The sequence below is a fragment of the Rhopalosiphum padi genome, chromosome 2 (assembly GCF_020882245.1).
Source record: "Rhopalosiphum padi isolate XX-2018 chromosome 2, ASM2088224v1, whole genome shotgun sequence".
Lineage (NCBI taxonomy): Eukaryota > Metazoa > Arthropoda > Insecta > Hemiptera > Aphididae > Rhopalosiphum > Rhopalosiphum padi.
In genome coordinates this window covers 84572955-84600930 of record NC_083598.1, presented here as the reverse complement: position 1 = coordinate 84600930, position 27976 = coordinate 84572955, and the positions used below count along the sequence as shown (strand labels likewise).

The window sequence follows — 27976 nt, the reverse complement described above, 5'->3', positions numbered from 1 at the left end:
TTATCCCATTTATCAATTATCTTGATAATTTTTAGTTATATATTACCACACTATCTAAATAAAAGTATTATAACATTAAATTAGAGATAAATATCACAATGTATCTTATTTTTACAGATTTGGCCAAAGATTACGCATCCAAATTTGAAAGTATGTATTATTGTGTATTTATTAACTATAAATACTATTATTTTACCTACCTATGTAGTATAAATTATAATAATATGATTTGTAACTAAATAATAACTGAGTTCTGTTATTATTTGTGTTGTATTAATTATGTAAATTTATATACAAATAATTTGGATCAGCGTTAGTCTCAGGTTTTGTGGTAAAAATTTGCCTTCATAATATAAATAAATACTATATTATTTGCTTATAAGCGAGTAAATAATATTCTGGTAAACGATAAACCAATCTAATCCCGATTAATTTTACAGAATTTTCAAATGACACTTTAGGACCGATAAAGAGATACTGTATTTCCATTAATAAGTATGAGAATAACACTCGTGATGTATTTTATAAAAATCTTTTCACTATCTCCCAGTCATCTGTGGTATTAGGTCATAAGGAGTACTTATTTCCTGAGTCAAAATAAAAAATGTTTTAATTAATAAAATAATCAAGGTTACAGTTATTATTATTTTTTTTTAATTATTAATTTTAATTTATGTTAAAGTATCCCAATTATTATTTATATATTATATCCATGTTATTCTGTATAATAATTTTTAATTGTGCATGTTTACATCATGAAAAGTTAAATGTATCAATCAATCAAATAAATAAATAAGATAAATGTTTGTAAAAAATGCAAAAGATAATAAAATATAGATTTGTACATCTAAATGTATATTGTATTTCTATAAATAATATAGATTTATTTTATTATTTACTTAATGATCTATATTTATGTATTTATTAATCATAATTTTCATTCTTTTTCATTTTATACTTTATGTCTATATATGTACTTTCTTGTACATTTAAAATGTAATTGAAATTTTTTTTTCTGCATTAATAGACATTAAAATTAAGGTTTATAATGATTGTGAGTGTGTTGGTGTATATTGGTGTAAGCGTATGTGTTTCTACCGAATAGTAAACAATAATAGGTCTTGAGCCACCCGGTCACCCAAAATACTTGACATGTATCAACAATGAATAACCGCCTACCTACCATTCCTTGCATACGTGTGAGACGGAAAGTGGAATGACAATGAACAATTTTATGACCTAGCACTTCTGAATATTATACATATTTTGTTGCAAATAAAAAAAACTGAAAATCTTTTTTTAACAGATCAAGTCTGGATATATATTTTGATATAAAAGTAATCATTGCAATATTAATTTAATATATATCGGATTTTTATATTTTTATATTTTAATTTTATATGTCATATAATTATTACTAATAAATAATTATAATACATATATTAATATAATCTGTAACCTCTAACAAATGGCAATGATTGTAATAACGAAAACAATTCACACATTTTTAACAGTAGTAGAAACAGAACCACAATTGTATTCCACATCTTATAAAGATATATATTTCACTTCAGAACAATCTGTTAATTATTTTTATTGCCTTTAATTAAAAACGCAATAGCGATTAATAATTCATTTATTTCCAATGCTGATTAGCTGATTGAATGAAAAATTATAAAATTATTTATCAATACAATATGTCCTTTACATAATGTACACATATAAATACTACTACGTACTTAGTTAAATTTACAAGCAGTACTCGTACTAAAAAGGACGTTATACCCGGCACCCGCATGTGTTGTCTCTGTTTTACTAACGTAGATCATAACAAATTTGCGTTCAACAGAACAGATTTTGTGATGTTAGCTTTAATATTAGAGTTTTACCTATTATCAAACTTAATGTAATAATATTATCTAGGACATCTCATAGGCTTTTATTGATATCTTAATTTTTAAGTGAGTTATAATCATGTAAAATATTAAAACTTTAAAATGCTCGTAATTTGATTAAAAATTAAAATATCAATAAAATCCTATGAGATGTAAAACAATAATGAAGTATTTTCGCTTATTGGGCTCGAGTAGGTCATGTATGCATTGCATGCTCATGAATAAAATAAGCATCTATGTCATTTGACTCATTCGCGTAGAAGATTTTCCATGAAAATAAATATTTATTTTTAATCTATAAAGTAAATTTAAACCCCAAAATTATAGGAAAACTAACTTACGTCAAAATCTATTTTTTCGATTAAACAAATCTGTGTCATTTCCATAGTGTTCAGACATGCTGTGTACCACTAATGAAAGAATAGCTCTGCACTAGAAGTATCGAGATATTATATAAAAGTAATACAAATGGAACGTAAGTGGTATTATAGTTATAAATTATAACATTATTATTCATCAGATAATCTAAATTATTACAAATAACTATTTGTTTCCAAACACAAATCGCATTATATATTATATAGTACTATTATTTTAAGATAATTAAAAAGAAAGTAAAATGAGCTTTACCTAAATCTCCATTTTTTTTAAATTTTACTGTTGATAGTAAAAAATATGAAATGATGAAGTCGAATAATATTTCTGCAATACGTTTTATCTCATTATATGGGTATAATATAACAAAAAAAAAATTAAAATAAAAACTAAAAACAACATAGTAATACGTGTTGTCTCCGTCTTACGCATGTACAACATAGTACATTTTCGATCATCAGTTTCAATATTGTTCTGTACAATTTTGATATTAGAGTGAACTAACATATATTATAAAATGTATGGGTAAGATAATTATCCAGGGTCCCACGTAGTCTTTTATTTATATTTTTCATATATAGTGTGTGTATCGCATTACTCTGCAGTTTGTCTGGCGCATTGTCTAGACAATTTGACTACAGTTTTGCGTAGAGCAACACATTATTAATGACAATATATTATTGTTATGTTCAATCGAAGTGTTTCCACATACTATCTGCAGATGATTTAACTCGAAATTCGGTGTACCATTAGCCAAGAACATAAGAATATAAAACTAGCTGAATAGATATTTCTAGTTGAATGTCTTTTGAAGAAGAATGTTTAATAATAATGTTTTTTATGAAGATTTAAATCGTTTAAAAGTTCTATAAAAATTGTAATAATAACCATAATAAATGAATACCATGTTTTGGGAAATTACAACTAATCGCTACTCGCATTATTGCGGACAACAGTCATTGCCAACCAGGTAGGTATAATATCATACATATATAATAGTACCTATAAAGTGAGTTAACACAATTGTATTTTTTTAAATTAGTATTATACTCATAATATTTATGAATGTTATATGAAAGCTGAAAGAAAGCTGAAGAATTTGAAAAAATAAATTTAGGAGGTTGCTATCAATTAAATTTATGATAATAGTAAAATTATTCGTTCTTATTGGATTTTCTTGTTTGGTTAAATCAAAAAACCGTTTATATGCATAATTTACCTTTGGTAAAAATAATATCTGGTTATTTTTTTTAAAACTTATTACCTACTATTACTATTTTAATCCTACAATAATAATTAATACAGAGAGAATACTGTACATTATTTGAGAAGCTATATCCTTGTCAATCGTTAACGTCAAATCAATTTCATCTGAACTACAATATAAAGGCATATAATAAAACTGAGCTGAAAGGAAATTTTACATTTTTGAATCATTTTGACGATAGTTATACAATAAGTAAATATTTAATAATGATTGTAAAATAATAGTATATATACCTACTCAACTAGGTCATTAAGATTCTTCTGGCCGGCGATTTAAACGCCTGGAACGTGGAGTGGAGTTCAAGAACCAACAATTCCAGGGGCGCACCGCTGTCTGATCTTGCCACAAGTCTGGGGTTGACCCTGGCCAACTTGGGCACCTCTCCTACTTTCGTGAGAGGGGCGGCCACATCAATTATAGATCTCACGTTCTATCGAGGCGTGGATCTCATAGGCTGGAAGTTACCCGTTTTTCTTCATAATTTTAAACTTTAATCATTATATTGTATTACATTAATCCTTAGCATCATACTAAATAAATTTAATAGGGTTTAAATAACCAATTTACAGTCAGATTTTTATTAAACTCTATTGCTACAATGCGTATCATTATAACAAATATAATAATAAACATCATTAGTATTCATTCTATTAGACTTAATTGTATTCTGATATTTTTGGGACAATGCGGAGCTAATTGAATCTAAGTTTAAAAAAAAAAAATATATAAATATTGAAATAATTGTTTTAAATTTATGCGTTGGCATCAAGTCACGTTCAAAATGCTGCTGGGAGAAAAATAATTAATGCTCTAAGACTATTTATACTTTGTGTTTAGGTTTCTGAATTTGGCATATTTCACTTAAAACATTTTAATGTTGAAAACTTCAATCTTCTCGATATATTTCAATAAATAATGGAAGAATATTATTGACGCACAAGGAAACAAATTCTAGACTTAAACATTTTAATTATTTAAATTCTACTATTTCCAAATTTTAGTATTTTACTTATAGTTGAAAGGTTTACGGTTTTCAAAATGAATAATATCAATATCATTGCTACCACTGACCATTGGAGGTTTTGGCCCAATTTCCTATAAATTATCATATGCTTGATAATGCAAAACTACAACACCGTTCATTACTAACCAAAACGATTGTACAACAGAACTAAATATAACAAAAATATCTAAAGATGCGTGCACTTATACACTTAAAAAGCACAAATCTATTTAAACAATATGCACTTTTTTTTCTACACAAAAATGTTATTTGTACAAAATATTAATATTTTATTAAATTATAAATAGTATAGAAAAAATTAAAGTAATTGTTAAGTAATATATTTAGATTTAGCGTACATAGTTTAGATAAATAATAATATTATATATTACATTTTCATCCCCGTTAAAATTTATTGTTTAGCAATAACATATATTATTTTGAAACGAAGAAATATGTTCTATAATATAAAAATCGCCAAGTATGCAAAAATATGCACTATTAATATTTGATAATTTGTTCATAGGGTCTTGGAATGGATTTCTGCTTTCTTGCTCACTAAGCAAAAATGTAATAATTTTTTGTAGGTTATTTTAAGTTATTACAATATTATAACAGCAATTAAAAATAATTATATTGAAACAAATTATAGTTAAAAAAATAGCATATTATATCATATTGATTAAAATGTTCTTTTATATTTTATCGTATACATTTAGTAGATTTGTCAATTATAATATACTGTGTGGATTAGGTAAACGCATAAACGGCATTACATGAAATATCATACATATACGGTTGTAGGTTTATTACGTTCTTGTAACATATGGGTACAATTATATTCTATTTAAAAAAGCAGTATTCAAAACTAATTTCAGAAAACTGTAATAAAAGTATGAATAGTAATATGACTATTAAAATAAATAGTAATGCATAGATTAGGTAAATAACTAATAAAACATGTATTATTAAAATATATAATAGTTATAAGTGTGTAGTTATGAGTCGTAAATGAAAATATTTTGGACCTGGACAAACTTAAAACGCTGATGACTCATGTTCATTATGGCAAATGTCAACAGAGCATACATTGGCATCAAGTCATGAAAAAAACGCTGCTGGAAAAAAAATAATAAATGCTCAAATAATTTACATGCTTTGTGCAACCTACAGCCGTATATACATATGATATTTTATATAATGACGTTTACCTGTTTACCTAATCCACACAGTTTATTGTGATTGAAAAAATCTACAATACATATAGGATAATATTTAAAAGTAAATTTTAATCAATATGCTGTATTATGCCGATTTTTTAACTATAATTAGTTTCAATATAATTATTTTTAATGGCCATTATATATTGTAATAATAGTCTACAAGGAATTATTAGATTTATGCTTATTGAGCTAGAAAGCAGAAATCCATTCCAAGACACTATTAACAAATTATCAAAAATAGATAGGGCATATTTTTGCATATTTGTCGATTTTTAAATAAAAATGTTTAAACGTTTATTATTAGGGAAAATTTGTATTTGAACATTAATTTGTAGTTTTTAATACAAAATACAACGTTTTAAACATTACCTTGTAATATGTATTGAGGTCAAATTTAAAGCCTTTCAGCATTTTGATATGTTTAATGTAAGCACCAATGGTATAGGCGTATAGCACCACGATTTAAACATATTTTGTTTATTTTACACGTCTGTTAAAAAACCTTAAAAATTGGTTAAGGTTTTTGCATTATATTGCCTAATATAGAAAAAGACAAATAATGAATATTTTTTGTTTTCATAGCAGGTATATTTATAGCTATAAATTATTTGCTCATTGTTTATTTTTAAATATTATAGTATTAGGAGGAAAACGAACATAAAAAAGACGAAAAGTACTTATTACTTTTAACATTTCATTATTTAACGTTCACATAATTTGTATTCTTCGTACATAACAATTAAATACAATGAATTTGTTTATGCAATATTTTAAAATTATTACAATCACAGTTCTATCAATTTTGATTATTCCCGCGACCGCAAGTTTTTTTAAATATAACGAAGAATTTGACAGTATGATCATATATATTTTTGTATTGGTATTTATACACAACGTAAATGATTTCTTGGATTTTCTATTTTTTTCAGATATTGATGAAGATTTTGACAAACGGAATGCCGGTAAAATTTATTTATGTATAATTAATATATATATTTTTTTTTATTGTATTGATATTCATGAATAATAGTTTGTAGATTTTGTTATAATAAATCATCTAAAAATTAAATCTAATTATTGATAACTATTTTACAATTAACTAGAGCAAACATAACTTCATAACAACATCATTTCATACTTTTTTTACACAATATTAATATATAGTTGATAACAATTTTAATTTAAAAAAAAAAAAAGTTAATATTAATATTTTTTTATATTATCTACTGTACATAAAAAGTATATTTACTCATTAACTATTGCTGCAGTATATTATAAATATGTTATTAATAATCGTTTATAAAATACAATATTCTTTTGATACATTGAAATTTTATTTAACTAAATTAAAGATACACACAATTAATATAACTTGTAAAATATAATTATTTTAATATTTTTTTCCACATAGGTTTAGAATAATAATAATATAATTGTTAAAAATTGGAAAAATATATACAAAAGAATCAGATAGATTGTAGTTTTGATTATATCGTTTTTGATGTAATCAATGAAATAATAGTCTATAAGGTTTAATGTGAACATAATTATATCATAATTAATACTATATTACTATGAATTATTTCTTTCAGCCGATTGCAAATGTAATAATTTTAACTTATTATTAGTAAATAAATGGAAATTTAGAATAGTTTTAATATTAAGTATTAAATGCTTGATGATATAGTTTTGTTATAGTATATTATTATTCTTAATAAATATTATATGATTCCTAATAAACTGTAATCAAATGTAACTTATCCGATCATTTTATTAAAATATTTATACGTTTAGATTAGTATATAATCAAACAAATAGCACATTATTGATTGAATTTTATTTAAATTAGTGAAAGAAATTATTAAAATATACTAGTTACATAGTTTTTATTTTACATTATTGAAACATACAATGCATCAATATTAAGCTAAATTCTTAATAATTGTGGTTTAAACGAAATTAGTTTATTTAATATTTTTGAACTATTAAATTTATCGATTTTTTATGTCATGTAAGCATAATGTGATGATTGAATTTGATTTTTTTTTTTTAATTTAATAGATTTTTTAAGCGATATTGCTAAATTTAATAGTAAGTAATTATACTTTAGAGGGTGGTTATTTTATTTTCTTATATATCCTTCATTGATAACTGTTAGATATAGTTATTTATTTATATATAATAATAAAAAGGTTAGAAACTCTTTTGAATAATTACAATAACTAAAATAAAACATATAACAGGATGTTAAATTAATTTAACAATTATGATAAAAACCACACCAGGCACAACATATTCCAATATAGTTCTGATTAAAGTAAAATACAGTAGTTTAAATGACGAATCAAATTTAAAATCCCTTGCCAGCCTGTTGATTAAACAAAGAATTTTCAAAGCCTTTAAACAAACCATGTCAATGTGTGGTTGTGGATTTTGCAATATGAGATAGAATTGAAATTGTTCTGTAATTTAAGACTGAAAAAAAAGTATCTGATTTAAAAATTGGAGTGACATTACTAAGTTTAAGCATAAATGAAAAATACGTTCATTTAAAGGCCTTTTTAAAATAATCCATAGATGATAATAGGTACTAAATCTGAACTGGGACAATAAATCATCGGATAATCTATTTGGGCCAACGGAGATAAGCCATAAAGTACAAATAGGCTTTTCAGGACATCTTCAAGACTGATAGAAGTACAATAATAGTAGAAATAATGCTCTATACAATCGTTTACTGTTATTAAAAATTATAGATTTAAAATTTAAATATCACTATCAACAGTGCGTACTATGATGTACATGTTCTTAATATAATGTTTATAGATTGCTGGTATAAAAGTATATCAGGGAACAGTTACGTTAAATGAGTTAAAAATACTAATGATTTGTATTATACTATTATAATACTTTACAGATATAATACAAGACAAGGAAGCGCCGTATGAAAGTAATTATTTTTAAAAATCACTAAAAGTAATTTTTAATTGTCATATAATTTGAATCATATACTTATTTTAATCTCTCTAAAAATATAGTTGTGAGTGTAAAATATTTAAAAATAAAAATCTAATAATTCATTTAATTAAAATATCGTAAAAAGCCAACAAGATAACGCAGATAATGTTTTCACCATTACGTTTGATAATAGGTCTTTTTATTCTAATATATACGCTAATCACTTGAAATTGATCGTATTGAACGATAATTTGCCATTCTATACGTTTGTAAAAAGAATACAACACATGATGCGTATATGACGTCCTCTTAAGTTTTAGAGTTTCTTTAAAAATAGAGCAACTACACATTTCTAATAACACTTAAATGTAATACAAAGAAACAATTTTTAAGCTACCTATTGATTTTAAATTAAAACATTTAAATGATTCACAATTAATTCGATTAATCTTGTACACATCGTTGTACACTTTAATATGACTGTTGCATACCTAGTAGATTTATATTTCATTAACTATAATATATAACACTCGAATGGTAAGACAACAAAATTATTTGAACAATTAGAAACACAAACCTTCCAAGCTACTATGGCCAATATTACGAAACATAAAGAAAATTGTATGCATGATTTTAACAAAACTGATGAATACCACAACTTCCAGTGGTCTTCCACTTTTACATAGATTCCTAGAGTTGGATCGTAACACCAATGTTACCACAAAAAAGAATATTTTGAAATATATTTATATATTTATTTAAGTTTATATATTTTAAAAATATATAATAGTTTATGTTCTTATATGTTTATAATTAAATAGATATAAAAAAAAAATATGTTTCTATGTGTTTTTTTTTATAAATAATTTTTTACCTATATTTTTTAGCCAATTTAAGTACGTATTTTCTGTTGCTTTTTTTAAAATTAAGTTGTATTAATTAAATCATAAATTAGATTAATTAAGTTTGGTATATAAATCGACTAATGATATATTAAAAATGTATAAATCACTGCTGACCCATTCCTACAGGTATAGGTTCTTTGAAGAAATACTAAATAGCAAAATCAAATCATCGAAATTGTATCTTTTATTATTAGAAATATATAAAAATGTTGGTTCATTCTCATTTTAATTTTTTATGACCATTTAAATTTCAAATTTCTACAAAATTATTTGATATTCACTCCTATGACAAATACTTCTTTTGAAGTAATTAATGATATAATGAATACACTTTTTAAACTCCTTTCGAGCTACAGGCATGCCAAACTTTCAATTGTTTTTAGGTTTTTTTATATCTAAATGTTGATGTTTAATTATTGAGTGGTTCAGAATTCTTGCAAATGTATAACTAGATCCCTGGTTTCTTATGTCTATATAAATGTATTAAAAATAGGTACATTGTTTGTGTTTGGTTTCAAATAATAAGGAAAAATAGTTCTGTTAAAGTTTGACTCGACGCGGTTTTTGTGATTTCGACCCATCTTTAAGAATTACATACTTTTATTACCTATAATATTAATCTATGTTCACTATTATAAATGATCTTTAACGGTATAATATTACAAGACCATTTTCTTTTGTAGTTAAATTTTGGGGTAAGTATTTATTTTTTCTTATATAATAGTAGTATATATTAGTATGTTCTGATGGCAACCCATGCGTCCCATGCAACCCATGCGTCCCATGCGACCCATGCGACCCATACGACCTCCCGGCCCGCCGCTTGATCCGCTACGTGTGTGACGTATATTTACCCCGTAAAGATTTAATAAGACTTCAGGAATTAGAATGGTGTATTACTGAGAATATTAATGAAAAAGAATTAAACATAAAGCCAAAAATTATGAGACAAATGGACGAATACTGTAAATATTTAACTGAAAAGTGCTTACGAGTGGATTTACAACCTAAACATTTGGAAGAAATGGAAAATTTCATTCGTAACGTAGAAATCAGACAGAGTATGGCTACACCGAGCTTAAGTCAAATTAAAATGTTTGCTACTGTACAATTAGCTATACTTTGTATTCTTTTTTTTTTTTTTTTTTTTTTATTAATCGAAAAAGACATAAATACATTAATTATTATTGAGTAACATTTTCGATTATCTTTCTCCTTTAAGCGAAGCTTGTGTTGGAGAAAGAGAGTTATTATATAATATAAGATACAATTATTATAATTATAGATTTACAAGGATAGAGTATAAGTTCTATGTACACATAAAGCTAAATAAACAAAAAATAGTTTAGACATATATATGTATATATGTATGGATCAATGGAACGCACAAAACCCTAAAGTAATAATTTATTAATATAATATAGTAATTATTATTTATAATAATTATTTATAAATTATTAATTTTATATTAATAAATTATTACTTTACATATGTTTGAAATTGTTCTGTTGGATCGATACCGATAAATATAAATTTTCGACCTGTAAAATCTAACGCGTAGGATGTAGACTCAGGAGGTGATGGCGGCACATAAGTGAAGGCTCTCTTATTTTTAAATAATAACTTAATATTAGACTTCATTTTTATATTTATATTTTCCCAAATATAAATAAAATATCACTTGTAAAAGTGCATATTAAGTGCATAGTATGCCTTCTTTTTTTTATTAATTTTAAATACTTAATTAACAATCACGGATAAAACTGCAAACTTAACCTACAATAATTAATATTTTGTTTCTGACTAGAAGTTATACTATTTTTAAAGAAGTTATCTTAAGAACGTTTTTATACGAAGTATTGAAACAAAACCATAATTTAATGAAACCCCAAAATCTAAACAAACCTTAAGAAATTCGATAGATTTATGTAATAAGCTTATAACAATTAAATAATGTTCTATTGATTGCAAATTTTTTATAAAGCTATACATTGTTTTATCTCTAAACACTTCATATAAGTACAATTATATTGCGAATTATGCTCATTAAGACAGTTAATTATTATTAAAAATTGTAAATATAAAATTTAAATACAACTTACAATAGTGCATATGAACATATACTAAGTTTAATTTTTATAGGTCAACGGTATAAAAGTATATTAGGGAACACTTATGTTATAAACGCGTTAAATATACTTATAATTTGTATTATACTATTATAATACTTTACAGAAGAAGTAGAATACACGGTCAAAAATTTTGCAAGTAATAATTTTAAAATAACTAAATATAATTTTTAATATAATCTATGGTTTATTAGTTGTCATATTTTTTAAATCATATACTTAATCTCTCAAAAAGTAGAGATGTGAGTATGTAAAATAATTAAATTTAAAAATGTCTATAACTCACTTAATTCAATTATCGTAAAATTCCAACAAGAGAACGCAGATAATGTTCACCTTTACGTTTGATAATAGGTGTTTTTATTCTTATATATAAGCTAATCACATGAACTTGATCCTATTGAACGAAAATTTGCCATGTTATACGTTTGTAAGTACATCAGCTTTCAATTCGGTCCACTACTCTTTTTTACGTCCCACATACCACTGCTATTTACTTAGTAACTGACCCATCAAGGCGATTAAATGCCAAACGCCAATGTGAACCCTCACTTCACATCCTGTTTATATTTAATTTTAATGTGCTTAATTCAATATATATATATACTCGTATATTAATTTTTTCTTTTCTTTTCTATTGTTGCTTTTAATTCACTTAATTAAAATATCGTAAAAAGCCAACGAGAGAACGCAGATAATGTTTTCACCTTTAAATGGGATAATAGATCATTTTACTCTAATATATAAGCTAATCATAAATAATCAATCCTAAAGAATGAAAATATACCATATGTCACGTTTGTAAGACGAAGACAACACATGCGGGTATGACGTTATTTTAAGGGGATTGGTAGCGATGATTTTCTGTCTTTGTCTAACACACACGCAACATAGGATTATAGACGTGTTCTATTTCCACCATACCGATTGATATAATGAAGCGATAAGAATTCTGAATTCAGATTTGAATTCGTCATCAAGTCGTTTTGAGATCGACTTTCCCACATTTTTGATTTTCACTACTCCAAAAATTGAAATATGTATGTCAATTTTTGAATTACTCTTTTTTGATATAACGTTTTTCGGATTTTGGTTGGATTAAATCAAAAATGTGGAAAAATCGATCTCAAGTAGAATTTATGACCAATTCAAATCTGTATTTAGAGTTCTTATCGCTTAATTATATCAATCGGTACGTTGGAAATAGAACACGTCTATAATCCTATGTTGCGTGTGTGTTAGATAAAGACAGGAAATCATCGCTTCCAATCCCCTTAAGTTTTAAACTTCTCTAAAAAGAGAGCAACTATACATTTCTGAAAACTCTTAAATGAAATATTTATAAACAATACTTAAATTATTGATTTTAAATTAAAATATTTAAATGATTCACAATTTTCAAATTATCTGATCATTGTACACTTTAATATGAAAGTTGTATCCCTAGTAGATTTATATTTTATAAACATAACTTAAAAACTAGAAAAAAGTTTCTACGGGGAAAAGTCAAACTCGAGAGTACACAAAAAAAAAAAAACAGGTGGCCCAGAAAATCAAATTTTTATTTTTCTCAGACGGTTTGTAAATTGGGTTGGCAATGACAATACAGTTAATAATATTTTAAAAACATTTTTTTTGTAAATTTGAATTTTGTTTAGATAGTATTAAATTAAATAAATGTATATAATTATTAATAGACAAATAATACGTGTTGACAAGGGATACATAGATTTCAAGAGTTTCATGATAACGCCAATGTAACCACAAAAAAAATAAAATTTAAATACCACTGCCAATGGTGCATATGAACATGTACTAAGTTTAATGTTTATAGGTCACTGGTATAAAAGTATATTTGGGAACAGATATGTTAAACGAGTTAAATATATTTATAATTTGTATTATACTAATATAATATTTTACAGATATATTAAAAGGCAGAAGTTCACAGTATGATGGTAATTATTTGAAAATAATTTACAATATACTCTATGGCTTAATATTTGTCATATTTTTTAAATCATATACTTTAATATCTCTAAAAATAGAGTTGTAATTATTTAAAATATTTAAATTTAAACATACTAATCACTCAATTAAATATCATAAAAAACCAACGAAAAAACACAGATAATGATTTCACCTTTACGTTTGAAAATAAGTCATTTTACTCTAATATATAATCATAATATCACACAAAATTGATCCAACTGAACTAAAATTTGCCATGTTATACGTTTGTAAGACGAAGACAGCACATATCGGTATGACGTTCTCTTAAGTTTTACACTTCTCTAAAAATAGAGCAACTATAAATTTCTGAAAACACTTAAATGTTATACTAAGAAACAATTTTTAAACGATTTATTTTAAATTAAAACATTTAAATAATTCACAATTAGTTCGATTTATCTTGTACATATCATTGTACACTTTAATATGACTGTTGAATTCCTAGTTGATTTATTTTATTAAATATATATAACCCACACACGAATGGTATGACAACAAAATTATTTGAGCAATTAGAAACAAAAACATACTAAGCCACTATGGCCAATGTTACGAAGCATAGAGCTCATTGTTTATGTATTATTTTAACAAAACTATATAACTAAAATCAAACAAATTTACGGGGAAAAGCCGAACTTGAGGGTCTACCAAAATGAAACAGGTTGACCAGAAAGTCGAATGTTATAGTGAGACGTATACCACAACTTCCACTCTTACATGGATTTCTAGAGTTGCTTCGTAACACTAATGTAATCACAAAAAAAAATTTCTTAAAATATATTTATAGTTATACATTTTAATAATTTATGTTTTTATTTGTTTATAATTTAGTAAATATAAAAAAATATATCTTGCTACATGTATATAATTGTAAATAATTATTTATCTAGAATTGTTATATATACAACAATTACGTAAGTATTTTCGATAGTATTTTTTTGTAAATTAATATTTATTTATATTAATTAATTGAAAATTATTACTCATTTACTTACCTGTATTATATTTTTATTTTTATTAAGCTGTACGAATATTCTGTACGTATTTGTTTTTTTTTAATTGTATTACATGTTATACTATTTTTAATTTTTTTATGTGATAAGTTACTCATCATAGTATATTTTAATAATTTGTGTACATCATAATATTACAAAATAACAATTCTAGTTAAATATTAATCCCATTATTTCAAATTCTTTGATCTGTTTTATATAACAATTCATTTTTTTTTAGCGACACTAAGTATGTACAGTTTTGTTTTGTTTTATTTTATTGAATTGCATTAATCTACTCAAATTCTATTCGATATGTCTAGTTGGTTTTATGATATTAATTATCTAGTCCATTAGCTCATTGTTAATTTTTATATGAATTAAATCACACTTTCTCAGTATTGAGGTCTTCACGTTAAACTTTATTGTAAATTTAATATTATAATTGTATTCATACTACAATATTATATTATACATGTTTTTTTGTAGGAGAATTCGGTAAATATTTTTATATTAATTAAATTACGGTTTTATTTTTTTTTTCTCGTGGCAAGATAATGTTCAAATAAAAAAAAGAGTTGTTTATATTATAATATGCAATACGGTAAATAATTAAATTATACTTTGTACAACTAAAATTAACATCACAGAATTTATTGAAAACTAATGAGAGTCTGTCTAGATATTGTGTCTATATTCTAGAATCTACGGTCGTTTTCACGTAAAGTAGCCCTCGGCGATGGCGAAGCTAGTGATGTTAGTTTTGAAATACAGTGGTTCTCAATATGCGCCGATAGCACTGCAAAACCACAGATGGTCGAAAAAAATATTATCATAGTATTATTTAGTCGTATAGCTAAACTAATTTGTAATAAAAAAATTGTATAACTACTCGTGTCCATAGTTCTGTTTACTGTTTATATTTCGTATTTGTGCACATTACATTGTTTCATATCGTTGACAATTTATCAAAAAAAATTTTTTTAAATATCTTCAGAAATTGATTTACATTCACAGATTAAAAATTCTATTTTCAATGTGTATAAATATTTCAAAAAATTATTGATCGATTCGTCTATTCCGGAGATAGACATGTTCTTCAATCAGGCACAATTAAAAACTGCCGAAGTGTACGGTGTAAGTGAAAAATCGTGTAACGACTGTCACGGTATCATCTCATCGCGAAAGGAAATCTTTTGTATCTTACACTTCTGATCCATCATTTACTTCCCCGCCAAAGACATATAAAGAGCACAATTTTCAAGTGAAGTAGGCAGTATTGATGTGAATATTGTGAAGAGAACCTTCACGCTTTTTATGATAAACGTGAGAGTATCCTACCACATCACATAAATTAGCTGAGTATAGAAAAATAAATCAGTACAAAGGTTCTGGTACTTGCGGTTACATGTGGCGTATTTTGACATGTCACTACTTCAAGTACAGAAAATGGAATGACGGGCATCAGTTCTTAATGCAACGGAATGACATAATTGCCAATCAGAAGTTAACCTTCGTCAAAATAATGATAATTCAGCCCGTTATCTATTTATAATTCAAATTAGTCAAACTATTGATACCAAGACAAAAAATAAATGACCTTGATCAAATTTCATTAAAAGTGTGACATAAATTCTTGCGTCTCTCACCTTACTATTATCAGTATAACTCAATAGCTAGAGCTTACAAGGACACGAGTAAAAGGCGAAGAGGTCACAGAAAAATGTATCATTTAAAATTTCGGATGTAGAAAAATATGTTCAAGAAACCTTGGGTGATATTTGTTGTGAAAACGACTGTTGACTTGTATGTTTACCGTTACAACAAAAGAGGGATTCATTGGTACAGCAGGTTCCAGCTCAATCAGGGCTATTTATGTGTATTTAATATCTATATAATGTGTACATATTAAAAATTAACTAATATATTGTCCACAGATCGAGATAGTACGTATTATTTCTTTAATTACTTTTTCGTACCTATCTCCTTACAAATTATATTCAAATAAAGTATCTGATATAAATAAAACCGATTGGATCAAAACTATAATATTAAAACAAATAAGTTGTATCTATACGGTAAAATAAATTAGAGATTACCAAAAAGTAATATCTTATATTTATTGAGTAAATAATATAATACTAATTGGATAATTCATATGTACAATACCTATTAATAGTTAATTTATGCACATGGACTTATTTAAGTTTGAATGTTTTTTTTTATATAAAATAGAATCTAGTTTAAAATTTTAGAATTTCATTATCATTCGTGATATTATATTTGTAAAAAACTGGTTGATTCCCCAGTTTACTATAAATTATAAAAATATCCTATAATTAGAAATTAAGACTTACAGTTCAACCAAAACTAATAAGACAATATATTTTAAAGTTATTTGTTACAATTCCTATTGAAATCATGAACAATGATAATTTATAATAGCTATATCTTAAATTATTTCTTTTTATTACTTTATCACTAACGATTAAAATAACTTTTTTTGTAGGTGGTATAGGTATGTAACAATTATATTTATTAAATTTTTATTTAATACAGCTATTATTTAATTGTATTATAAATAGAACGGTTTTGTTTCAAACTACCGTATAAAATTAATAAAATAATCAATGACTAACGATTAAAATAAAAAAAAATTTTTAGAGGTGATATTTGGTACGTATATATTATATAAGTAATAATTTAAATTTAAATTTTATTTGTATGAAATTTAAAAATCGCACATACAAAAAAAAATGTAAGAATGTGCTGTAAACTTATTGAAAAGATTTTTTTTGAAAATCCAGTATCTAAGTTTAACTTTTTAAGCCCAAAACCAATTTAATCTTTAGTAGTTTTTTAATCATTACCATTGTGATTACGATATCGTTCTTTGTCGTGTGTCACGTTACTTCTTCTGAAAAAAAATTAGCAAAAATACTTTCCTTGGACCGTTATCAGTAATCATAAACCGTCAAATTGTAATTCTCGGTTACTACGTCGATGTCGATTGACAGTCAGTTCACAATATCGAGAACTTTAAAATCCAAAATCAATATTGGGAAAACGCATATTGTCACCGTGTAGTTAATGACCTTTATTACTTGATATTTGTACCAAACAATCTGTATCATATCTGCAACGATTCATTAACACTATACATCAGTGGTTACTTTGTAACAATTTATATTTGGATTTAATGAAACTATTAGTTTCAGGTATGACTTAAATTAATGATTATATAGATTCCTATATAACTTATACATGTTTAAAAATTAAATAAATAATTATTGTTCATAGCGTTTCGTAGTAAGTATTTTTTTATTATTTTGTATTAAATTTATGACGTATTTCACTTGAAACATTTGTTAATATCAATTCATTTATTGATCCGATTAAAATCTAAACACCATCAAAATAACGTATTTCCTTTATTCAGTCTGAAGTTAAAGTAGCTCCTACGGAATTTTAAAATTCAGATAATTTATAAATCTTCATTAACCTCAATAATTATTATTAATAACTCAATAGTAACAATTCAATTAACTATTTTTAGATTTCCTAGATAAAAGTAAATATTATTAGTATTTATTGTATTGTTAAAAAAATTGGTTTTTAAAAATAATCTTCGTAATTTCTAGTAAAAGAAAACAACATATTTAAAAAAATAATTTTATTTTTTATCATTGCATTGTTTTTTGTTTTTTGTATAAAAATACATATTATTAATTTTAAATTTTGAAGCAGTATTTCGATACATAAAAATCGAAACTAGGACGGATATTTTATAAGTTACGGGATGGCGGGGGTGAATCCAGGCCCCAGGGATAATATCAGGACTGCTGTGCGTCGTGGCGCAGTCCGCTGACTCTTTTTTCGTCCTACAACCATCCCGGCGCCCGAATCTCAGCGATCAGTCACCACCGATTCCGTAGCTCCAAAACTATTAGCTCGTAATAATTTTATTTTCTAATAGAGCAAATTTAAAAATTATACAATATATTATGCAAGACAATTGTAGAAATCATTACAATAGTCGTGTGTAGAAAAAGTCCTAAAATATGAAAAAAGAAGCAATAAATATTTTTAAATTAGAAATCATTATATTAAAAACAAAGATGCATCAAATTTGGTTTTTCCTAACTATTTCTTAAACAAATATGCAGGTACATAAAGTTCTGAGTCCTGATTATATGTATTTATATTTTAAAGATTAAGTTTTGGAGTAGTAGATCAACATTTTGCGGGGTCCTCCATATTTATTAATATCATTGAATGCTCATCGGAATTTCGATTTAAATGTATTGAAATACTCCAAAACATATTTTGCAAACTTTTACATTAGCAAAGTTTGTCGTATTTAAAAAAAAAATCACAATTAAAAAAAAAAATATCTAGAAATATTGTTATAATGAAAATAAAAGATTTTGAAATAATGTGTTGTTTGATAAAATAATCACTCAGTAGAACTAACTAAAATGTGTTATTTAAAAATTAACTAATAAATTATTGTCCACAGTGAATGAAAGTACGTATTATTTTTAATTTTACATATAATTAAGGTATTTGGTGTTAAACATGCCTACAATTTTAGATTTTGAGTGATGTTTTTAATTTTTTAATTTTTTTTTTTTTTGAATTGTAAATATGCTTCTGTGTTTATTTAAATGTGGTATATCAAAGTATCAATCTGATAAAATGTACGGTCAAAATTAAAAAAAAACAACAACGAGAAATGGGACTCCTGTTCTCGGTAAAGTTTTTGGTTGTAATCAGACATGATATAATTGATCTAAATAACACTATTAGGTTCTAAACTACAATATAAAAATCAATAGGTTATAAGAATCATGAAAAAGTTATTTTAAATTTATGCTCGTTAGTTTTTTAATAGTAATATAAATAATTTAAAAGGGAAAATTTTTATTTTCCCATTGTCGACCAATAGAACATTTTTTTAAAGACATAATTTATAAAAAATAATTATTTAAATCAAAATCTAATAGTTAATTTGTTTATTAGGTAATAGCTTAAAAATATTTTATTTATTTTGAATATTATATCATGACGTATAGAAAATTCTAATATAAACATTTGGTAAAAAGTAAAAAGTATGGTAATTCTTTACCTAATAAATTATTAGAAAATCGATTTTGTCAACAACTGGATTAAAGTAAAATCTTAATATTTTCATAGTTTGTTTCCTATAAGTATGATAACAATTATTAAAAGTTAATTACTCTTAACCCTTAACAATGTACCGACTTGATTCGATTTTCTTGTTACAAACTTGTAAATTGAAGCATTTTTCACATAAAAAGTGATTTTAAAGAAATAAAATAATATAATAAAACAAATATAAACAGCACACATTGTTGTAATATCAATTCATTCATTGATCCGATAAGATTTTAAACACCATAAAAATAACGTATTTCCTTTATTCAGTCTGAAGTTAAAGTAGCTCCTATAGAATTTTAAAATTCAGATAATTTATAAATCTTCATTAACCTTAATAATTATAATTAAGAACTCAATAGTAACTATTAAATTTACTATTTTTAGATCTCCTAGAGAAAAGTAAATATGATTAGTATTTTTAAATTGTATTGTTAAAAAGTTGGTTTTTAAAAATAATCTTCCTTATTTCTAGTAAAATAAAACAACATATTTAAAAAAATAATTTTATTTTTATCATTACATTGTTATTTGCTTATTATATGACAACACATATTTTTAATAGACTAAATTAAAAAAATTAAGATCATTTCCAAAAAAATCGTATAAATCATTACAATAGTCGAGTGTAGAAAAAGTCCTAAACTATGAAAAAAGAAGCAAAAATATTTTTAAATTTAAAATCCTTATATCAAAAAGAAATATGTATTAGATCTGGGTTTTTCTAACTATTTTGCTTCAGAATTTAAAATTAAAAATGTAAGTCGTCTTTCAAAAAAGTCAAAACTTAAAAAAATAATATGAAGAAATGTTGTTCTGATGTAAAAAAAATACATTTAAAAATAATAATAGATTTTGAAATAATGATTTTTGTTTAATTAAAGAATCATTCAGTAAAAATAAAAAATAAATCTTATTTAAAAATTAACTAATATATGATTGTCCACAGGAACTGATGGTACGTATTATTTTTTATTTTACATATAGGTAATTAAGGTATTTTGCGTTAAACATACCTACAATTTTAGATTTCCAGTGATGTGTTTTTTAATTAATTTATTTTGGAACTGTAGAATATATGCTTCTGTGTTAATATAAATTTAGTTTATAGTAGTATCTGTTAAAATGTGTGGTCCAAATTAAGAAAACAATAGCGGGAATTGGAAGTATTTATGCAACACCAGGGCACCAATTCTCGGTAATGTTTTCTGTTTTAATCAGAAATGAAATAATTCAATCTGAAGTTAAATTAGCTCTCCGTTGGAATAATAGAATATTTTAAAATTAAAATAATTCAAAATCTTCATAAGTATAAGTAAATAATATATTATATTTAAAAATAAATTAATAAATGATTGTCCATGCATTATTATGAGAGTACGTATTATTTTTTATTTTATATACAACTAAGGTTTTTCGTGTTAAAAAATATGTCTATAATATTAGATTTTGAGTGATGTTTTTTGTTTAAATTTTGTTTTTTTGGTAAAATTTTAGTTATAATCAGACAGGAAGTATTTGATCTAAATAAAACTATTAGGTTCTAAACTATAATATAAAAACCAATAGGTTATAAAAATCATAAAAAATAAATATTATTAAGTTTTGGAGTAGTAGACCAATATTTTGAGTGGTACTCCTTACCATTCCATTATTATCACTGAATGCTCTTCTGAATTTCGGTTTTAATATATCGAAATACTCCATAAACATTCAAAAAAGTAAGAACTAAAAAAAACAATATAAAAAAATGTTGTTTTAATGTGAAAAAAATATATTTAAATATGTTAATAGATTTCAATTAATGATTATTGTTTGATTAAAGAATCACTCAGTATAAGTAAATAATATATCGACATGCTCATATCTACAATACATAGAAGTACATATAGAAGTAGCTCTCATTCATATTTAAATATTTGTAAAAAAAATTAATGCAGATAATTTGTTGTACAATTTATATTACTATAATCAATTAATTTTTATCACTATCAATAATAGTAACTTTTTATTTGCAGCATATAAATTACGTAATTATTATATTTTTTATATTTATATTTATTTAATTAACCAAATGATGCTTTTATTTTATGCTAATCTAAATATTACCTTTTAGTTCTAAACTACAGTATTAAAACCAATAAGTTTTATCTAAATGGTAAAATAAATTAGAGACTACCAAAAATTAATTAAAAAATAAATTCATTTTTTAAAAATGTTATTCTAATTTTATGCTCATCATTATATAATTATTGTAATATCAAATGGGTATTCATTTTTCTTATTCATATTATTATATTACATGTATTATAGAATAAATCACTTCTCATTAAATTAAAAAATCAATTTAACACCCAAATGGGTCATAACATTTTTTTATTTACTCTAAAAGAAATTATCCTAGTTTGACGTAAAATGGCTCTCCTATGGAATTACTGAATATTTTAAATTCTGATAATACTTCATAAATTATATTATTAATAATTAAAGCGTTACTTGCTGCTTTAAATACAACATTGTAAACTGACACTATAAATAATAAACTATTTGACATCTAAATATGTTCAATAACTACAATTCTATTATTAAAACAGCTTGTTGTGATGAGGATAACTATATTATATAATATTTTAAATGCCTTGTTCGAAACTCTGTTGTTTATTTTATTTATTCTTTATCATTGAACCGATTCGAGTCAATTTTAAAATATGTACCTAGAATGAAAAATGCAAATTAATTGGTTTTCCTAAAATATTGGTTGTAAATACTACGAGTTTCGGCTGCCAGTCGTGATGCAGAAAAATTGTCAACAAATAGTTTGTTTTATTGTTATAGTTATGAGTTTATGATTTTAAAATCCATGTAACTCATTTTGATAACACTAAGTTGAAATAACGTTGGCCAAATATAATACATTGTGTGTATAAAATTTAACAATATAAGTAAAAGTGGTATGTCCTGATGAATAATTTTTATGAATTACAGCAATATAACAAATATCAATATTCATATTTAAAATAATAAATTTATATCAAATTTCTATGGTTAATCACTGCTGAGTTGTTTAGTTTATCAAACCATTATAAAATATAATTACTTACCAATTCTATAAAGTTCTAATAAAAAAGTCACATAAAATACATTGTAAGGGTTACAGGACATTTGTTGTCACGAGCGCAACCAAATATTCTGGTAATGGATAATATAAGAAATCTACCGGTAATTTAATAAACAAATATTTTCATCACTTCGCTCAGGATCTAAAAAGTAATTATTAATTACGTCTCGCAAATGTCCAATTCCCATCGGTTAATGTGTGTAAATTTCTACATATTGATATTATATTTGTGTTAAGACAATATTAGGTCATAGATATTCCATAATATTGTGATATAGTATCATTAAATATAATATGATTTATTGATTTATTAACTAGTATATTTATCATTTTGTTTCTAGTCTATATCAGTAAGTGTATATTATATGTAATATGTTAATATATATTATTCTTTTAATTTGAAACAAAACTTTTTAACTCATACATGTTATAGTTTTCAGCATTCTTTTAAATTTTTACTTGCTTACTGAGAACCATAATCATAAAAAAACAATTTATTTTATTTTTTAGAAACAATTATTCTAAGTACGTATGTTCTTAATATAATTACGACCAAAATATATTTATAATTAATAATTATTGAGTTACGTTTTAAACCAAATACTTTTATTTATTTCTAAAAACAAGTTTTAAGGGATATTGAATTACATTTTTCAAGCTTTTTGATCCAAGGAAATATTTTTATATTTTTATATTTATTAAAATAAATTGAGAAATTCTTATGTCAATAAATCACTCAATAAGCGTTAAATATTAAGGAAATTATACTATGACACTATGTATATGAATCATTACAAGATTATTATTTCAGAAAATGTCAAGTATTTATGGTTATTAATTTTTGAATTACATAAAAATATTGATAATTATTGGTTATTTTTACATTTTTACATTTATCCCTCATAAAACCACCTACATCCAATTCGCTAGTGAGTGGAATAAGTTTGTGATAGCAGCGTTGGACCACAATGACCCCTTAAGCTGTATATTATGACGATGTTGAGATAATATATTAATTAATTTATATTGAAATATATGAATTTTTGTTTCCACAAATAAAACTAAGTAGGCGTGTAATAATATGAACTAAAAATTAAATTAAATATGTATATAATTTTGAATAGTGGTATAGGTATAAATGTTAAAATGTGTGATGATATTTCATTTTTTCATATTTCATAAAAAAAATCTGAGATTTTATGAAGGATTATACTAAATGACAATCTGAAAAATCCATCGTTATCATTAGTATAATTCCGCCATGGCCGTCATGCCGATAAAAACTTATACACTAAAATTACAAAGAAGTTTAAATAAATAGTACATAATTTATATAATATATATATATATTTATAGCATATCTTTTCTATATAAAAATTTTGTTACAATTATCCCATTTATCAACTATCTTGATAATTTTTAGTTATATATTACCACACTATTTAAATAAAGTATTATAACATTAAATTAGAGATAAATATCACAATGTATCTTATTTTTACAGATTTGGCCAAAGATTACGCATCCAAAGTTGAAAGTATGTGTTATTGTGTATTTATTAACTATAAATACTATTATTTTACCTACCTATGTAGTATAAATTATAATAATCTGATTTGTAACTAAATAGTAACTGAGTTCTGTTATTATTTGTGTTGTATTAATTAAGTAAATTTATATACAAATAATTTGGATCAGCGTTAGTCTCAGGTTTTGTGGTAAAAATTTGCCTCCATAATATGAATAAATACTATATTATTTGCATATAAGCGAGTAAATAATATTCTGGTAAACGATAAACCAATCTAATCCCGATTAATTTTGCAGAATTTTCAAATGACACTTTAGGACCGATAAAGAGATACTGTATTTCTATCAATATGTATGAGAATAATACTCGTAATGTATTTTATGCAGATCTTTTCACTATCTCCCAGTCATCTGTGATAGTAAGAGATAAGGAGAACAGGTTTAAATGGTTTCTATAAAAAATGTTTTAATGAAAAAATAATCAAGGTTACAGTTATTATTTTTTTTTTTTAATTATTAATTTTAATTTATGTTAAAGTATCCAAATTAATATATATATATTATATCCATGTTATTCTGTATAATAATAATTTTTAATTGTACATGTTTACATCATGAAAAATAAATGTATCAACCAATCAAATAAATAAATAAGATAAATGTTTGTAAAAAATGCAAAAGATAATAAAATATAGATTTGTACATTTAAATGTATATTGTATTTCTATAAATAATATAGATTTATTTTATTATTTACTTAATGATCTATATTGTATGTGACTAAAAACCACATAGTAATACGATTCAACGAATGTTAAAAGAACGTAGTACCCACGTGTGTTGTCTCCGTCTTGCGCTTGTACAACATTACAAATTTTCGTTCATCAGTTTCAATATTGTGCTGTTAATTTTGATATTAGAGAGAACTGACCTATAATAAAATGTATAGGTAAGATAATTATCCAGGGCCCCCGCGTAGCATTTTATTTAAATTTTTCAAGTATAGTGTGTGTATCGCATTACTCTGCACTCTGTAGTTTATCCGGCACATTGTCTAGACAATTTGACTATATTTTTGCGTAGAGCAACACATTATTAATGACAATATATTATTGTTATGTCTAATTGAAGTGTTTCCACATACTATCTGCAGCTGATTTAACTCGAAATTCGGTGTACCATTAGCCAAGAACATAAGAATATAAAACTAGCTGAATAGATATTTCTAGTTGAAAGTCTTTCGAAGAAGAATGTTTAATAATAATGTTTTGTATGAAGATTTAAATCGTTTAAAAGTTCTATAAAAATTGTAATAATAACCATAATAAATGAATACCATGTTTTGGGAAATTACAACTAATCGCTACTCGCATTATTGCGGACAACAGTCATTGCCAACCAGGTAGGTATAATATCATATATATATATAAGAGTATCTACAATAAGTGAGTTAACATAATTGTATTTTTTTAAATTAGTATATGTACTCATAATATTTATGAGTTTTATAGGAAAGCTGAAGAATTTGAAAAATTGGATTTAGAGCTGATGGGGTTGCTACCAATTAAATTAATTATATAATACATATAAATACTTTGTATAGGTACATATTTTTTTTGTATGTTGATTATTTTATATTTTATTATCGAACTGTAATTAAATTGTGAATGACACTTGAATAGTTTATAAATACTCAATATCACACATTAATATAATATACGAATAATTTTTATTAATACTTTGTTTCGATAATATAGACGTGTGTTTAATAAGTTTTCAACACTATGAATAATTGCCAGTTTTGAAATATAAAATACATTTATACATTTAGAACAGTTGATATGCTAGAGTAGTAGCCTCTAAAAGTTTCCGGAAAAATTAATGTAATTAAATTGAATTTGAAATAAGTGATATAGTTTGTTCGTAAACAAATATAAAAATTAAATTGTAATAAAATATTCTAATCGTATCATTGTTCTCTTAAAAACAAATAATTTTACCAACAATAAATTTCTTACTTTACTATCTTTCTATACTATAATGTGTTTACTGACACAGAGTGCATTTGGTAGCCTTTATAGTTATTAGTAACTTTATGACCATGTTATAGAAATAAATGATCGCGTGATTTGCGTTTATAATAACAAGTTGATGCAACAAATAAGCATTGTGGTGTAATATTTTGATGTTATATTTAATTATATTTTCAAAATTTGTTTTTTCCCCGAAATACATAAATCTTTTAATACGGTTAGTACCATGATGATCGAATAGTTGTAGTCATTAACTAAGATTAAAAATAGTTAATTTTAATTGTTTAATAATATAACCTTATAAAATATACTTACTATTTTTTTTTTTTTAATAGCTTGATGTAAACTTTGCATCTTGGAGTTTAATTGGTGGTTGGAAACCAAATTCGGTGGTTTATGTAGCAAAGAAAGCATGTAGTAGTTTGAAGATGTTCGCGGGGAACGCGTGGTACCTATACAGTATTGAAGGCTTTTAACATTACTAAAACTAGCTGTCCAATTCTTCCGGTAATGTATTAAAATAATTAAAACAATCTATTATGTTTAGTGTGGATTAAATTGACGTGCACATTTTAATTCACTGAAATAATATTCAAATAAATACATTATACAATATTAATCCATTCTAATATAATTCATGATAATGGGGACTATTATCATTTTGCGACTAATGAAAACCAAATAGAACTAAGAGTATAGTTTATAGCCAATTTTAGAAACCTTTACATCATTTACATTGAATTAGCACTTCTGTTTATCGTATTCCTAAAATGAACCACGCCATTGAGAAAGTCACTGTATAAAATTGTACGTGATGGATTTTAATTAAATAATGGTTTAATATTAACACCGTAACCGTATTGTACACATTTTATATGGTTTAAAATAGTAATATTGATCTTACCTATCAACCTATCCATATTGGTTATTATGCTTATACATTTAATGATTTGTTATTGTATATCTGTGTAAATGTGTAATTACCTGAATTGTATTTACTATATTATATAATTAATAATTATACTCAATAAAACCATAGGTGCTCGAGTTTTTATTATTTTTAATTTTGTAATAATATTGTATAATATCCTTTAACATCAAAAATTGTGTATTGTTAGCAGTTAATCGTCACATTTTTCAGGGTAAATATGTTACATCAGGAATGGATTTGAAGGACGTAGAAGAAAACCATAACTTTCCCAAGGTGTATTTTTATGGAAAATATAAAGTATCGTTTAAGATAAAAAATGATAAAAATGAAATTATAACTTGCTACATATGCGAAATGAGTCTTATACGACCATGGGAAAAACCAATTTAAATTCTACATAAAAACAATATACCTATTACATTATTT

General features: G+C 24.4%; 1 protein-coding gene across 1 annotated transcript; it reads left to right on the top strand.

The window, feature by feature from the left end:
* The first annotated feature begins 98 nt into the window (after positions 1 to 98).
* LOC132919106 (uncharacterized) lies at positions 99 to 27940 on the top strand. Its single transcript, XM_060980454.1, is given in 5 exon segments — positions 99 to 150; positions 10490 to 10731; positions 26955 to 27071; positions 27073 to 27126; positions 27761 to 27940. Coding segments are annotated over 5 exon segments (645 nt in total).
* The last annotated feature ends 36 nt before the right edge of the window (positions 27941 to 27976 follow it).